At 43.9% G+C, this 18,421-nt stretch overlaps 1 protein-coding gene across 1 annotated transcript in view; it reads right to left on the reverse strand.

Moving 5' to 3' along the window:
* The window catches only part of LOC115475794 (spidroin-1-like), a 106,609-nt gene extending 90,102 nt beyond the window's left edge, over nucleotides 1-16,507 (reverse strand). The window contains exons 1-2 of the mRNA XM_030211791.1: nucleotides 16,497-16,507; nucleotides 5,269-5,434 (exon numbers count right to left, since the gene is read on the reverse strand). Of these exons, the coding sequence (XP_030067651.1) occupies nucleotides 5,269-5,414 (146 nt within the window). The 5' untranslated portion in view covers nucleotides 5,415-5,434; nucleotides 16,497-16,507. The remainder of the gene's footprint in view (nucleotides 1-5,268; nucleotides 5,435-16,496) is intronic.
* Nucleotides 16,508-18,421: the final 1,914 nt, after the last annotated feature.

An 18,421-nucleotide genomic window follows, 5' to 3' on the forward strand; every position in this document is an offset into this window, starting at 1 on the left:
AGTCTCGGACGAACGTGTCTGCACCACCAAGCGACCCATCTGCCCGGTAGCGGCCGAGGCCTACAGTGAACTGGGCCATCCAGTTGTTTAACAAACATCCCTGACCGGACTACAACGAATCGGAGAGGAGTTAAATCGGAGCCATCTGCCCGCCGACGGCCGAGACTTAGATTCCAACGATCTGCAAAAAGGGAAGCCATTGATCAAGTGGTGCCCGTACAGATCAAGTCCATGTGAACTCCGACCAAGGTGGTGACCGATCTCCACCAGAGACGAGGGGTACCCTCCTGCAACTCACCTGACGAGGCGGCGAGGCTTGGGATGAGGGCGCTGAGCCGAAGGGTGGAAATCGGGTAGAAATCGGTGGAGCCAAAAGCGACGTCTGGCCGAAAATCTCTGAACCCACGTGGATTTGCCAGCCCTGACCCCGGCCCCCACCAGATAAGTGACCGAGCGCCCCGGCAAACGAGATCAGTTACCTGGAGAGCCGGGAGTTGACGTAACAGGTCAGAAATAGAGGGGGCTGAAACAACCACAACCATCTGGGCTCCACTGGACCCGAGAATTGCGAGACTCTCCCGATGGAGCCCACATCCTGGGTAACGCCCGCCAGATAAGAACTACTGCCTGGAGAGCCGTGAACGCTCCCGACAGCACCCATATTCTGAACAACGGGAGAGGCAGAGGGGAGCAGAGTGGCTGAACAAGTAGTAACACGATGCCTAGAAGCGAAGGGAGCACTCTCCAAGCGGACGCCAATGATCTAAACAAATAGATGAGAACTACAGACCGGCGAGACGAGTGAGTGAATAGCGACAAAACCTGAACTTTGAGGATAAAATAATTGCACTAACTACCTCACTGGCTGCTGCATGTGTAGAAGCCTTTGAAGAAAAAAACATATATATACTTATTGGCATCTCACAGTATTACGCTACATCTAGAACTGTAATTTAAAGACCTTTTAATTTCGTTTAAGTACTAAATGCTGACAGATTTTAAATATTTAATACTGATACCGACCGCTGCAGACAATGTTTAATGATGATAAAGCCTAATGCCGATGCTGCATAATTTAGTTACTGCTTATTTATTTATTGCATTTGGGGGAATGTGGGATACAAATGCAATAAATAAATTAATTAATTAATTGATTAATGCAGTTACCGCATGATGTTAAGTCTGCTTAGTGCGAATACTGCATGAAAATACATGTAACCACTGCTTAATGCTTACACGGCTTGACGTTGACAGTAACTATTCAAATACTTACTGGCATCTCACGGTATTGTGCTACATCTAAAACTGTAATTTAAATGCCTTTTAACTTCCTCTAAATGCTTAAATGATCACAGACTTTAAATATTTAATGCTGATAAGGATTGCTGATGACACTGCCTAATGCTGTAACAGCTTAATGTCGATACTCATGATGTTGTTACTGCTAATGTTGTGATCGCATGTTGTTAAGACCGCTTAGTGCAGACACTGCATGAAAGTACATGTAACCACTGCTTAATTTTCTCAATGATTGACGTTGACAGTGCCTACTGCTGACACAAACTAATGCTTACACAAACTTCCATTCACTAATACCCTCAGGCACAACCAAACATTACGAATTATAACCAACATGAACATCAACAAATTGCTCATGATAATTTACTTCCTCCCCCTAATCCATCACGCATGGACTTCTCCCAACATAAATAACAAACTACCCACAGTACACAGACCCTACAGACAACCCATTCACAACCCACCAGACCAAAAAAAAACAACAATCAACTAAAAGAAAAAACAACTTCATACGGAAATAACCAACAGAAAGGGAAGAAAGGACACAACAAAACTAGATACCAAGAAAGTAGGCAATTAATAAAAATCAACACATCTACGTCCCAATCCGAACCTTACCATTCAATTCAAATAGGATACGTAAACGCCAGATCAGTAGTAAATAAAACAGAGATTATAACAGACTGGATCACTGCAGACAACCTTGACCTCCTATTCATCACTGAAACCTGGATCCACAACCTTAAAGACCCCATAATCTTAGAGTTATGCCCGCCAGGATACAAAATCACCCACTGGACAAGAAACGGAAAAAGAGGAGGAGGAATAGCCATAATATAAAAATCCGAGTTCATCATCACAACCACAGCTGAATCCATTCTTCTACAACTTGAAATCGCATCGATTAGAATCAATCACCCAAAATTGCAGGAACACCTCAACGCAGTCCTACTCTACAGACCACCAGGAAACTGGCAAGATGCCCAAACTCACTTTATGGACTTTATCTCGAACACGTGTGTCTCAACCTCAAACCTTATCATAATAGGAGATATCAACCTACACCTTGAAGATATTACATCAACAAACGTCCAAGAATGCAAAGAGTTCCTACAATTGTGGGATATTCATGGACCAAACACGCAATCAACTCACACTAAAGGACACACACTAGATATTATCTCACACAAATTCGATCCTGACTCCAACATTATATTAACATATACAAAATGGACACCCGCACCGTGGTCAGACCACTATAAAGCATACATCTCCCTCCAATGGCGAACAAAAGACGCACCTAACAAACAAGAACAAAAAAACCTACTCCACGAGAGGAAAAATAGACCCGGTAACATTCTGGCAACAAATATACCACAACAGATGGACAATAAAGACAGATACAAATCAATTCCTACAAGAATGGGACAATAGGTGCAGATCAATACTAGACAATATTGCCCCAATTCAAAACAGAACCTCACACAGAAAGAACTCAACACCATGGTTCAATGAAGAACTGAAAAAAATTAAAACACAAGTTAGAAGACTAGAACGAGCATGGAATAAAAAGAAAAATGACCCCACGCTTAATGCATGGAAACAACTGCAAAGGAAATATAAATATACCATAAGACAAACTAAAAGATTATATTACAAAACCGAAATTGAACCAAATTACAAGGACACACATAAACTCTTCCAACTCGTGAATAAACTATTAGATATCACACCAGTCACAACCAACAGCAAAGATACACCAGGAGCAGATGACCTTGCGAGATACTTCAATGAGAAAATCGTACAACTACGACTTAAAACACCTGTCAGTACCATCGACTACGCCGAACTCCTTGACTGTCTAGATCCAGACCCTGGTGTATACCCAGCTGACAGAACCTGGACCAACTTCGAGATACTATCGGAGGATCTCATCTCCCAAACGCTCAAATGATACTCCAAATCTCACTGCAAATTAGACATATGCCCAAACAACCTTATGACTTCTACTCCTCAACAATTTATAACAGACTTAACGAACCACTTAAACTACATGTTACAAAGTGGACTTTTCCCGAAGGAGAAAGGAAACATTCTACTCACCCCCATACCCAAAGACGCAAAGAAAAGCGCTAATGAACTAACCAACTACAGGCCAGTAGCATCCATTCCCTTAATAACCAAACTAACGGAAGGGATGGTAACCAAACAACTCACAAACTACTTAAACAAATTCTCAATACTACACGAGTCCCAGTCAGGATTTTGGACCAACCAGAGTACCGAAACAGTACTAGTTACTCTCATGAATAATTTCAAACAAACGATTGCAAATGGCAAGAACATACTACTTCTACAATTTGACATGTCTAGCACCTTCGACATGGTAGATCATGGAATATTACTACATATCCTCAAATACTTTGGAATTGGAGGCAACATTCTCAATTGGTTCAAGGGGTTCCTAACCACACGATCATACCATGTGACATTCAATTCGACTACATCACCCACATGGATACCTGAATGTGGAGTCCCACTGGGATGACCCCTCTCACCGACCTTATTCAACTTAATGATGACACCCCTGGCAAAACTACTATCAAATCAAAACCTCAACCCATACATATATGCAGACGATGTTACGATCTACATCCCATTTAAACAAGACTTAAAGGAAATTTCTAACGACATCAACCAAAGTCTACAGATCATGTATTCATGGGCGGATGCATTTCAGCTGAAACTCAATGCAGAAAAAACCCAATGCCTAATACTCACCTCTCAACATAACACGAACAAATTCACCACCATTAACACACCTAAATTGAATCTTCCAATCTCGGACACCCTAAAAATTCTTGGAGTCACCATTGATCGACACCTAACACTTGAGAATCATGCGAAAAACACAACCAAGAAGATGTTCCACTCAATGTGGAAATTAAAAAGAGTAAGACCTTTCTTCCCAAGGACCGTCTTTCGAGGCCTGGTACAATCAATGGTACTCAGCCACTTAGACTACTGCAACTCACTTTATGCTGGCTGCAAAGAACAAATAATCAAGAAACTTCAGACAGCCCAGAACACAGCAGCTGCACTCATATTTGGCAAAACAAAATATGAGAGTGCTAAACCACTATGAGAAAAGTTGCACTGGCTCCCTCTCAAAGAACGCATCACGTTCAAAATCTGTACACTAGTCCACAAAATCATTCACAGAGATGCCCCAGCCTACATGCTAGACCTGATAGAATTACCATCCAGGAATGCTAAAAAATCATCCCGCACATTCCTCAATCTTCATTTCCCCAACTGCAAAGGTCTAAAATACAAACTAAAGCACACGTCAACCTTTTCCTACTTGAGCACACAATTCTGGAACGCAATAAATAATAAATAATAATAAAAAAGTAAACCAAACGCAAATGTATCAGTGAATTGTATGGTGAATGCACTTTGGTATTTAAGCCATTACACAACGATGCACCCCAAAGTATTTCTACAAGTCTCAAAGTTTATTATCCACTGAGAGCACTTAGGTTACAGGGAAAATGTTTATTAGATGTTCTATCTTTCCACCAAGTCCACCTGGAGGAAGATTGCTCACCCATGTTTTATATTGCTGGTCCTACAATGTCAAACGATCTTCCCCTAGAGCTAAGACAAATAACATCTTTGGCGGTCTTTAGAAAACAACTTAATATTGATGACTGATGATGAATGTGATTAGTATACTCATGAATCTTTATGATAATTAAAAGCCAGCCACTTGATGCATTATGATTAAATCTATTTAATGAATCTGAGAGTATGTTTGTTTTTCTTTTTATAAACAGAATGTTATTTGTAATTCTTTTATTTATTTTGTTAGCTATGGTTTTAATATTATGAGTGTTTCATTGTAACCTGCTTAGATTTTATATAAAATGCTGGATACATGATAAAATAAAATAAATAAATAAATACCTATAGTTTCGCCATTCTCTGTCCAGCTTGTCCTTATCTATTTGAAAGGCTGGTGCTATTTTGATGGCAACAAGTTGTCCACAGTTTACCCTTTTATACACTTTACCAAAGGAACCATTTCCAAGTTCACACTTTTGGCCATTCATGGTGTTGATGGGGTTCTCTTCTATATATAAAAAAGAAAGTGAAGAAATCTGTAACCTAAAAATAAACCCTGCCTTTAAAACACTTTAAGGCTTTCCTCAGTAAATACCAATCCTAGAGGTGAGAGGCTCTGAACCCCTGTACCCATCCCTTGAGTCTTGCATAAGAACATAAGTCATACTGGGGCAGACAAATGGTCCATCTAGCCCCATATTTTGCTATTGGCAGTGGCCAATCCAGGTCACAAGTACCTGGCAGAAACCCCACAATTAGCAAGATTCTATGCTACCAATCCCAGGGTCAGCAGTGGCTTTCCCCATTTCTATCTCAATAGAAGACTATGGACATTTCCTCCAGGAACTTGTCCAAACCTTTTTAAAACCCAAAATATGCTAACCACCATTACCACATCTTCTCGGAACAAGTTCCAGAGCTTAACTATTCATTGAGTGAAAAAAATATTTCCTCCTATTTGTTTTAAGAGTATTATCATGTAACTTCATTGAGTGTTCCCTAGTCTTAGTACTTTTTAAAAGAATAAACAATCAAGTCACGTTTACCCATTGTATACCACTCAGGATTTTGCAGACCTTTATCATATCCCTCCCCCCCCCAGCTGTCTCTTTTCCAAGCTGAAGAGCCCTAACTCTTTCCTCATATGAGAGGAGTTCCATCCCTTTAATCATTTTGGTCGCCATTCCTAACCTTCTCTAATTCCGCTATATCTTTTTTTTGAGATATGGTGACAAGAATTGCACAAAATACTCAAGGTGAAGTTGCATCATGGAGCATGGAGGCATTATAGTATTATTTGTCTTATTTTCTATCCCTTTCTAAATAATTCCTAGCATTGTTTGCTTTTTTGACTGCTGTTGCACACTGGACAGAAGATTTTAGTGTATCATCCATGATGCCACCTCGATCTTTTTCTTGGGTGCTGATTCCTAAGGTGGAACCTAACTTCAGGTAAATATGATTTGGATTTTCCCAATGTGCATCACTTTGCATTTGTCCACATTAAATCTCAGCTGCCATTTGGATGCCCAGTCCTCCAGTTTCCTAAGGACGTCCTGCAATTTTTCAAAGTATGCATGCGTTTCGACAACTTTGAATAGTTTGTGTCATCTGTAGTATTAATCACCTCATTAGTCATTCCCATTTCTAGATAATTTATAAATATGTTAAATAGCACTGGTCCCAGTACAGATCCCTAGAACACTTCACTATTCACCCTCCTCCTCTGAGAAACATCCATTTAACCCTACCCTCTGTATTCTGTCCAATAACCAGTTCCTAAGCCACAACAGAATAGTGCCTCCTATCCCATGACTCTCTAATTTTCTCAGGAGTCTCTCATGAGAAACTTTGTCAAAAGCTTTCTGAAAATCTAGCTCACCCGGCTCACCCTTATCCACATGTTTATTCACACCTTCAAAGAAATGAAGCAGATTGGTAAGGCAAGACTTCCCTTGGCTGAAACCATGCTGACTCTGTCCCATTAAACCATGTTTATCTATGTGTTCTGTAATTTTATTCTTCATAATAGCTTCCACTTTTTTACCTGGCACTGATGTCAGGCTTACCGGTCTGTAATTTCCCGGGTCACCCCTGGAACCCTTTTTAAAAATTGGTGTTACATTGGCCATCCTCCAATCTTCAGGTACTGAAGGAAAGAGCAGGCAGACTGATGGAGCCACATTTATGCACTTTGGGGGATATTATCCAGTAAAGGAGATACAAGTAGAATGGGTTTAGTAATGTAAGCACACAGGGGAAGATTAGCTGAAGGAACATACTTACAGTGACCTGGACAACTGGGAGCAGTAATCTGAGTCTTCAGATCCCTGTCCTTCAGAGATTCTGTGTCTGGCCTGTTGGCTGAGCCAGGAGGTTGTCTTCTTTTGGCAAAGCCCTATTACTGCTAATCACAGAGCTCTGTTAAGAGCTGGTATTCTGGACCACAGCACAGAAAAGTATTCTTTGAACTCCTCCTGAAGACTGACAGTGAGGAGGTTGTACTCTATTAGGGAAACCCTGTTACTGCTGGTTGCAGAGCCCTGTTAAATGCTGGCATTCTGGGCCACGGTAGGGAAAAGTACCTTATGGGCTCCACTAGTGGAGGAGAGGTTGCCCTCTATGGGGGAGGCCTGGGACTGTTGGTCGTAAAGCTCTGTTAAGAGCTGATATTCTGGGCCACCACAGGACCCCTAGAGGCACCGTGAGAAGGTGAGATCAGTGACCCCTGGGAGCTGTTCAGGGCAGTCAGCCCTTGGGAGCGGCTTGGCGTAAGGTGGAAGGCCTTGTGGACCCAATTGGGACCAAGGTCATGGAGAACCATGACTAGGATATAGTTATACCTGGCTATAATCTATTCAGGAAGGACAGGTAGAAAAAAAGCGTGAAGGAGTGGCATTATATGTTAAGAATAATATCAAAGTGACAGAATTGCAGGATGGGGGTAAGGAAGAAGCGCTGTGGGTTACACTGTTAAGAGGGAAAGGAAAATGTATTTACATTGGTGTAATATACAGGTCACTTTCACAGTCAGAAGAAATGGACAGACACTTAATTGAAGATATCCATAAGATAGCTAGGAAAGGGGAAGTACTACTGATAAGTGATTTTAATATGCCTGACGTCAATTGGGGCGTCCCTGCTGCAGGGTTGACTAGAAGCAAAGGGATCTTGGATTCTCTACAGGAATAATTGTTTCAGCAGTGGGTGACGGAATCGATGCAGGATGGAACTATTCTAGACCTCGTGCTTACAAATGAGGACATTCTTTCTGATGTTACTGTGGAAGATCATTTGGCATCTAGTGATCACCAAATGGTATGGTTCAATATTAAGACAAAGGGGATGAGGGCTTATTCAAGTTTGAAGTTCCTAGATTTCAAGAGAACTAACTTTGCCGAGATGGGGGAATTTCTCAAGGAAGACTTGGTTGGATGAGAACAGCTGAAGGAAGAATAACAGCAATGGGCAAAGCTGAAAGGAGCTGTTTTAAAGACGACTAACCTTTATGTTAGAAAATTACATAAAAGTAAGAGGAAAAGAAGGCTGCTCTGGTTCTCGAACACAGTAGCTGAAAAGGTAAGGGAAAGAAGATTAGCCTTCACAAGTTACAAGAGGACTCAGAAAGAGGAAGACAGGCAAAATTATCTGGAAAACCTAAGAGAAGCTGGAAAAGCTGTCAGGAAAGCAAAGAGACAAATGGAAAAAAAGATAGCTGATAGGGTAAAATTGGGGGACAAGACGTTTTCAGACATATAAGTGACAAAAGGAAGTGCCAAAATAGCACTGTGAGGCTCAAAGCTGAGGGGGAGATATGTAGAAGCTTATAAGGATAAAGCTGAACTGCTTAACAATTATTTCTGTTCTGTGTTCATGGATGAAAGGCCGGGGGTAGGACCATAGAAAACAACAAATGCTAAGGAAGATGGATGTATTTATTTATTTATTTGGTTCACTTGAATCCCACATTTTCCCAGCATGTGCAGGCTCAATGTGGCTAACAAAGTTACAATAAAATTACATAATACAACAGGATATAATAGTAAAATAGAAAGTAAAAAATACAGAACATAAGCAGCTAAATAAGAGAATACGGATGGGAAATCGGGAGCAACAAAAGGAAAGCAAAGGCAAAAAAGCGGGAAATCTGACAAATGGAAATATGGGTTTAAAGAGCACTGGGGGCTTTGAGATAGGCTTTACTAAACAAATAAGTTTTTAGTCTCCCGGTCTCGTAAGGTCCTTCTGTAATTTTTCACAATCCTCTCGCAAATTAATGACTTTGAATAACTTTGTGTCATCAGCATCCGAGGGTGCTCAAGGAACTTGGAGATATTCTACTGGCTCTGCTGTCTGACCTCGTCAATGCCTCCTTGGAGTCTGGAATGGTTCCAGAGGACTGGAGAAGGGCGGATGTGGTCCCTTTGCACAAGAGTGGAAGGAGGAGGTTGGGAATTACAGACTTGTCAGTCTGACCTCTGTGGTGAGTAAACTAATGGAAATGCTTCGAATTGAATGGAATACAGGACCCAAGGCAGCATGGCTTCACTAAAGGCAGGTCATGTCAGACGAATCTGATTGATTTCTTTGACTGGGTGACCAAACAGTTGGATGTGGGAGGGGAGCTAGATGTGATGTACTTGTATTTTAGCAAAGCATTTGGCTCAGTTCCGCACAGGTGACTGGTAAATAAACTGAGTGACCTTGGTATGGGACCTAAAGTGACTGACTGGATTAAAAACTGATTAAATGGGAGGAGACAGAGGGTAGTGGTAAATGGAGCTTACTCTGAGGAAAGGGATGTTATCAGTTGTGTGCCGCTAGGATTGGTCCTTGGGCCGGCCCTTTTTAACATCTTTGTGAGTGATATTGTGGAAGGGCTGTCTGGAAAGGTTTGTCTCTTTGCAGATGATACCAAACTCTGTAATAGGGTGGACACCCCGGAGGGTGTGGATGGCATAAGGAAGGATCTAGTGAAGCTTTAAGACTGGTCTGATAATTCGCAACTAAGTTTTAATGCTAATAAATGTAGGGTCATGCACTTGGGTTACAATAATCCAAGGGAACAGTACAGCATAGGGGATGAAGTGCTTCTGTGTATGAAAGAAGAGCATGACTTGGGGGTGATTGTGTCTGAAGACCTAAAGGTGGCCAAGCAAGTAGAAAAGGTGATGGTCAAAGCCAGAAAGAAGCTTGGGTGCATAAGGAGAGGGATGACTAGCAGGAAAAAAGAAGTGATAGTGCCCTTGTAAAAGTCTCTGGTGAGGCCCCATTTGGAATGCTGAGTGCAATTCTAGAGACTGTACCTACGGAAAGATATAAACAGGATGGAGTCAGTCCAGAGGGCGGCTACCAAACTGGTAAATGGTCTGTGTCATAAAACATATGGAGATAGGCTCATGGATCTCAACATGTATACACTGGAAGAGAGGTGGGAGAGATGGGATACGATAGAGATGTATAAATACCTCAGTGGCGTTAATGCACAGGAGGTGAGCCTTTTTCAAATGAAGGAAAACTCTGGAATGAGAGGGCATAGGGTAAAGTTAAGAGGAAATAGGTTTAGGAAGAATCTAAGAAAATACTATTTCACGGAAAGGGTGGTGGATGCATTGAATGGCCTCCCAGAGGTTGTGGAGACGAGGAATGTGTCAGAATTTAAGAAAGCTTGGGACAGACAAGTGGGATCCCTTAGTAAAAGGAGGAGCTAGTGGTTACTGAGGAAGGACAGACTGGATGGGCCATTTGGCTTTTATCTGCTGTCATGATTCTATGTTTTCTATGTTTCTAAGGTCCAGTGGCAGAAGAGGCCTTAGGAGTGGGCTCAGGGCATGGCCTTTAGAGGCACTCGGGGAGTGCCCAAGGCCCAGTGGCAGAAAGCTTCCCGGGTGTGATTGGCACCGGGACCGGAGTGTTGGCTCACAGGGTATGGATCAGCAGCAGGAGCCCAACAGGAGACAGCCCCAGGGAGTGCAACTGGCACTTGGAGCTTGGCAGCAGGGGCAAGCCAAGCCAGCTTGACTCAGTTGGAGATTCAGCAGCCACCACACCAGAGTGCTCCAGCAGGAGGGTGAGGCTTGGGGACCTGGTGGGGGAGAACCAGGGAAGGACATATGGAAGGAGTAAGGGGTGGGATACAAGTCACACTGTCATGCCCACACCAAGACTCAGCCTAGAAAGACAGGAAGGAACCAGGAGTTGTTGCTTAGAAAAAAGGACTAATGGATTGGTTAAAAGAGTACTGGCTAGAAGAGAAGTAATTGCTTAAAAGCGTTGGTGGTAGACTGTGTGCTATATGGTTTATGGTCTTCTATGCATTTCAGAGGTTATCTCTACAAAAGGCTTTAAATGTTGCAAATCTTTCAACACAGAAATAAACACCAAAGTGGAAAGAACACCAATGTCCCACAAGGAATCACAGAAGAAAGCGAGGAGTGGGAACAGAATTAGGCTCTTCAAAATAGACCAAAGACACTCAATATGAATTACATATTTTAATAGAGGATGACTCAACACGGTTCCATGTTTCAGCACGTCCTGGAAAACCATGAATGTTTTAATAACAAAAGACCCATAATGGCATACACTGGAGAGAAAAATTTAAAAGAAAAGTTGGTTCCTTCAACGCTTCCTGAAATTAGCAGTGGATTAATGAACATCTCCTTGGGACATCTTAAATGTGGACATTGAGGGGCATAATCAAAAGGGACGCCCAAGTTTTGTTGAGGACATCCTTGCAAAACATCCCAATGGAGGGGCAGGGAAACCCGTATTATCGAAACAAGATGGACGTCCATCTTTCGTTTCGATAATACGGTCGGGGACGTCCAAATCTTGAAATTTTGGTCGTCCTTAGAGATGTTGTCCCTAGACTTGGTTGTTTCTGATTTTTTGCGACAATGGAAACCAAGGATGCCCATCTCAGAAACAACCAAATGCAAGCCCTTTGGTCGTGGGAGGAGCTAGCATTTGTAGTGCACTGGTCCCCCTCACATGCCAGGACACCAACCAGGCACCCTAGGGGGCACTGCAGTGTACTTCAGAAAATGCTCCCAGGAACATAGCTCCCTTACCTTGTATGCTGAGTCCCCCAACCCCCCCCTAAAACCCACTACCCACAACTGTACATCACTACCATAACCCTTATGGGTGAAGGGGGTCACCTAGATGTGGGTAAAGTGGGTTTCTGGTGGGTTTTGGAGGGCTCGCTGTTTCCTCCACAAACGTAACAGGTAGGGAGGGGGATGGGCCTGGGTCCGCCTGCCTGAAGTGCACTGCACCCACTAAAACTGCTCCAGGTACCTGCATACTGCTGTGATGGACCTGAGTATGACATCTGAGGCTGGCATAGAAGCTGGAAAAAAATATTTTGAAAGATGTTTTTTGAGGGTGGGAGGGGGTTAATCACCACTGGGGGAGTAAAGGGAGGTCACCCCTCATTCTCTCCAGTGGTCATCTGGTCATTTCGGCCACCTTTTTGTGCCTTGGTTGTAAGAAAAACAGGGCCAGGTAAAGTCGTCCAAGTGCTCGTCAGGGACGCCCTTTTTTTCCATTATGGGTCGAGGAAGTCCATGTATTAGGCACGCCCAAGTCCCGCCTTCGCTAAGCCTCCGATATGCCCCCTTGAACTTTGGCTGTCCCTGCGACGGAAAGCAGTTGGGGACATCCAAAATCAGCTTTCAATTATACCGATTTGGACAACCCTGGGAGAAGGACACCTATCTTCCGATTTGTGTCGAAAGATGGGTGTCCTTCTCTTTTGAAAATGAGCCTGATTGTAGTGTATGTAGACACTTCTGGGAGACATCTGTCTTCATGCACCCTACCACAGAAAAAACATACAAATTACAACACACACCTAACTGCAATCTTCGAGAGTTTTGTACAACATTCAATGCCCATGCCGTTTATTATATATTGGCAAGACCAACAGAATGATCAAAGATATAACAATAAAGATTGTCAGACACGTTCACCAAGATTCTTGAAGAGGCACTAAAAGTTGAGTCATCCTCTATTAAAATATGTAATTCGTGGAGATCATGTGATGCATTGGTCGGGAGAGACACGTTTTGCTCTCACTCCGGGACCCTGAACCCGCCAAGGGTTTTTTCACTGGCATACCAAAGTGCTAACTTATCTGCCCACACTTAATAAAGTATTCAAGGCTTATGGACAAATATTTCTTAAGGACTGAGCCAGGAATGGAGGTAAATTAAATAAAAAAGGCACTGCTTGAACGAAATCAGGAGACGACAAGATGACACAGGCTGATGGTTCCGGCACTCCTGCCTTCACAGACCACCAACTCTCGCAGATTAAAGTAGCGATTTCGCAAGCAATTGAGCCCTGTTTAGGGAAGCTAGCTGAACAACTTACCACCTTTGGCGCTCTGCTGACAGATACAACTCAGAGACTAGAAGAAGCAGAAAATTGGGTGTCCAAACTTGTAGACTCAGCAGAAGTCTTGGAGAAAGTGGTCTCGCTCTTGGAGAATCAGGTGCAAGAGCAAGCGTTGCATATCGAAGATCTAGAGAACAGATCTCGCCGTGGAAACCTGCGATTTGTGGGCATTCCCAATTGTTACTGGACCAGAACTTGGGACCCCTACTTGAGTGGTGGATAACAGCGGAATTTGCATTGGACCACTGTAGTTGGAGCGTGCACATCAACTTGACCACCAACAAGATGGCTGAAAGAGGCCTAGGGTGGTTCTAGTGAAAGTCCATAATTACCTCCATGAGATGGAAATTTTACGAGGTTTCAGAAAAAAGAGGAACAATCTTAAATATGATGGCGAATCAGTGTTAATGTTTCCTGATTATTCGGCAGCCTTGCAAGAGAAACACTGTAAGTTCACTCCTGTTTGTACTATATGCCATGAAAAGGGCCTGTGCTTTATGCTTCTATATCCAGGCCCTCCTCAGACTGTGTATTAACGGTGACTGGCACCATTTTGATTTACCGGAGGCAGCGCAGCAGTACGTTGCCTCTTTATCCCCAAGGTGACTTACTGGAGTGCCTTTATTGCTTATCAGTTTCTGTAAGAATATGATGTTAATTGATCTGTAAACTAACCAACTGGTGCTGCTCTGGTGGGGGATGGGCCCTGCACTAAGGTGATCTCCCTACTCTTCTGCTATTTTAGTGGGAGAGTTGTTGTGAGTTGTTTATATGGTTGTACTTGGGTCTGTTGGGGGGGGGGGGGGGGGGGTTGGGGGAGGGTTGGTTGGAAAGACTTGAAGTAATAAGAGCTAGGAGCAGCTCCGTTGAAGTAAAGGCTGAATGTCAAATTTTGTATCAGATACAGGAAGTGGCTGGAGTGAGGCTGGGCACTCTGGCTATATGCTAAAACAGTTTCAACCTGTTATCTTCTTTTTGTCTAGGTGAATGTGCAGAAAACATGTAGAATTATAACCTGGAATGTAGGTGGCATCTCCTTTCCTATAAAATGCTCAAAAGGTTAAACAGCATTGTAGCGGAGCGGAGCGGAGCGGATATAGCCTGCCTTCAAGTAACTCGCCTGAGTGATGTTGAGCATATGAAACTTAGAAGGGCATGGGTGGGTGATTTGTCTTTTGCCTCAGCTGGTGGTAGAAGGAGTGGGGTTGTTGTGTTGATCCGCAAGTCCCTAGCGTGTACATCAGAAACTATACTGAAAGATGACTGAGGTAGGTACATCCTATTAAAGCTATGGCTGCAAGGTAGAGAGCTTTACCTACTAAATGTCTGTGGCCCCACTCCTTTTGAAGCTAACTTTAATCCATCATTGTTAGCCAAATTATTACCTTGGAAAGCAGACCCTACTATAGATAGCACTGCATAAAGTAGCCCCTCACATTCTACTAGGCCAGGGAAGGGGACACTGGACTCCTTTTGTACATCCTTAGATTTGGTGGATGCATGGAGAGTGCTCCACCCTAATATGACCAAATCAGCATGAGATAAATTTGCATATCCTGGGTCTCCAGCCTCCAGGATGGTGTTTTTGAACAACCTCCACGCCTGATGTAAACCTTTGACACTCTGCAGTTGGGCCTTTATTGACCATGCTCCTTATTTTATCGTGGAGGGGCATAATCGAACGTCGCCGGCGATCTATTTTGGTGGCGGCGCAACAGCTGGCCGGAACCATATTATCGAAAAAGATGGCCGGCCATCTTTTTCTTTTCGATAATACAGTTTAGCCCGGTCAAATGTCAGAGTTCGCCGGGTTTGAGATGGCCGGTTTTGTTTTTCAGTGATAATGGAAAAAAATGCCGGCAATCTCAAACCCAGCGAAATCCAAGGCATTTGGTCGTGGGAGGAGCCAACATTTGTAGTGCACTGGTCCCCCTGACATGCCAGGACAGCAACTGGGCACCCTAGGAGGCACTTCTAAAAAATGTTTTTTAATATACAAACTAGTAAAAAAAGGCCCGTTTGTGGCTGAAATGAAACGGGCGCTAGCAAGGTTTTTGGCAGAGTGTGTATGTTTGAGAGAGTGTGTGTGAGAGTGACTGTGTGTGTGAGAGAGAGTGAATGTGCAAGTGTGTGTGTGTGTGAGACAGTGAGAGTGGGTGCAAGTGTGTCTGTGAGACAGTGTGTTTATGTGAGAATGAGTGTGTGCGAGAAGTTTTTTGGTGGAGTGTGTATGTTTGAGAGAGTGTCTGTGACAGTGACTGTGTGTGTGAGAGAGAGAGTGAATGTGCAAGTGTGTGTGTGAGACAGTGAGAGTGAGTGCAAGTGTGTCTGTGAGAGAGTGTGCAGGGTTGGCAGCTGGGAAAAATTTTCCCAGCCCGAAACAGACACGGAGCAAAAAGTGGTCTCTGCCGCCTCACTTTAGAACGTTGGGAAAGTGAGGCTTCATTCGAACGTTGGAGGTGCGTTTTATATAGGGAGATATCTCCCAGGTGCATAGCTCCCTTACTTTGGTTACTGAGCCCCCCAAATCCCCCCCAAAACCCACTCCCCACAACTCTACACCACTACCATAGCCCTTAGTTAAATGCTAATGTATTGGATTTTCTCTGTGCACTTACTCTAGTTATTTAAATCACAGCTAATCATGTTATGACCACTGTTATCAAATGCCTCCAGCATCATTACCTCCTGCACCAAATCATGCACTCTACTAAGGACTAGTTCTAGAATTGTTCCCCCTCTTGTTGATAGCGGTAATCAAATTGGAGGGGGGGAGGGGGTTGCACTATATGTTAAAGAGAGAATTGAGTCAAACAAAATAAACATTCTACATAAAACAGATAGCGTGGAATCTTTATGGCTAGAAATTCCATGTGTGAAGGAAAGGAGTATTCTTGTACGGCTGTACTACCTTCCACCAGGATAGAATACACAGACAGGTGAAGAAAAGTTTACAGAAATTAGGAAAGCTGGCAAATTGTGCAACAGTATAATAATGGGTGATTTCAATTACCGCAACATAAGGAATATGTAGAATACAATCAATACTGCTATCAAAAATTCTACAATCTACCAATGTTCAAGGGTGATAATAGGTTCATAGACATGAAAGTTGGTGGAGAAAAAAGACCTCAGTGAAACCGGACACGGGAAAATTAGGTTCTTACCGTGATAATTTTCTTTCCTTTAGTCATAGCAGATGCAGCCATTACAGATGGGTTGTGTCCATCAACCAGCAGAGGGAGATAGAGAGCACACTTTTTTCAGTGCCTCATACCAGCTTGCTCCACTGCCTCTCTTCAGTATTTGAAGCTTCCAAAGCAGTATGGCAAACCGCAATGGTAATAACATGAGCTTTCCTCACAGCGAACAATGGCCCTACAACAAAGGGCATTAACTCAGAATGGAGGGAATGAAACATCCTCCCGGAGGGCATAAACTCATCCTCCACTGAGACATAACTGGAGGGAATAAACTCATCCTCTCGGACGGAATAAACTCATCCTCCAAAACATGAAACTGGAGGGAATTAAGTCATCCTCCTTTAATTGAACAAGAATCCTGAAGACTGTTTTCCGACTTTCTCCCAAGGCCGGAATCTCCAGGAAACACAAACAGAACCTGAAATAGATTTACAGCAGATAGCATCAGACAGGGAGGGATCATGGCTGCATCTGCTATGACTAAAGGAAAGAAAATTATCACGGTAAGAACCTAATTTTCCCTTCCTTGTCATCAAGCAGATGCAGCCATTACAGATGGGATGTATCAAAGCAATTCCTAGATAGGGTGGGAACAAGCCACACCACGCGCCAGCACTTGCGCTCCAAAATGTGCGTCCCTCCTGGCAGCCACATCCAGCCTGTAATGTCGGGCAAAAGAGAGCTTAGAAGCCCATGTTGCTGCACTACAAATCTCTTGAAGAGAGAGTGCTCCAGTTTCAGCCCAAGAAGAGGAAATTCCTCTAGTGGAATGCGCCTTAAAGGCATCAGGCGGAGGCCAGCCGGCAAGCAAATAAGCTGAAAAGATAGATTCTTTAAGCCAGCGGGCAATAGTGGCTTTAGATGCTGGAGACCCTCTGCGAGGACCTGATAGCAAAACAAACAGATGATCAGAGGTCCTGAAAGAGTTAGTAACTCGCAGATACTGCAGCAGAGTCCTGCGCAAGTCCAACAGGTGCAATTGTCCAAAAGATTCTGGAAACTCCTCCTCGACAAAGGAGGGCAAGAAAATAGGTTGGTTTAGGTGAAACGCTGAAACCACCTTAGGCAAGAAGGAAGGCACGGTCCGAACCGTGACCCTGGCCTCTGAAAACTGCAGAAAAGGGTCTCTACAGGACAGTGCCTGGAGCTCTGACACCCGTCTCGCCGAAGTAATGGCCACTAACAAGACGGCCCTCAGTGTCAAATCTTTCTCTGAAGCACGCCGAAGCGGTTCAAAGGGAGCACCCTGAAGGGCCTTCAGCACTAGCCCCAGGTTCCAAGCTGGACAAGGTGCACGCACTGGAGGATGTAGCCGAAGCACCCCTCTAAGAAAACGTGCCACATCCGGATGAGCAGCTAAAGACACGCCTTCAACTTTGCCACGCAGGGAGGCCAACGCTGCCACTTGCACCCGCAGGGAATTATAGGCCAAGCCTTTTTGTACACCATCCTGCAAAAAGTCCAGAATCGGCGAGACAGGAGCCCGCAGGGGTGTGATCTCTCTGGAAGCACACCAGACTTCAAACTGGCGCCAAATCCTGGCATAAGCCACGGAAGTGGAACGCTTGCGGGCTTGCAGGAGAGTGGTAATTACTTTATTGGAATAGCCTCTGCCTCTCAATTGCGCCCTCTCAATCGCCAGGCCATAAGGCCAAATCGGCCGGTGTCCTCCATGGTCACCGGACCCTGTGACAACAGGTTGGGAACCAGAGGTAACTGAAAGGGGATCCTCTATGAGCATCTGTCGGAGGTCCGCATACCAAGGCCTCCTGGGCCAATCCGGGGCGACGAGAACCACTTCTCCTGGATGCAGCCGAATCCGCAGGAGCACTCGCCCTATCAAGGGCCACGGAGGGAACACATACAGTAGGCCCGGAGGCCAGGGTTGA

The sequence above is a fragment of the Microcaecilia unicolor genome, chromosome 8, assembly GCF_901765095.1.
Source record: "Microcaecilia unicolor chromosome 8, aMicUni1.1, whole genome shotgun sequence".
Classification (NCBI taxonomy): Eukaryota; Metazoa; Chordata; class Amphibia; order Gymnophiona; family Siphonopidae; genus Microcaecilia; species Microcaecilia unicolor.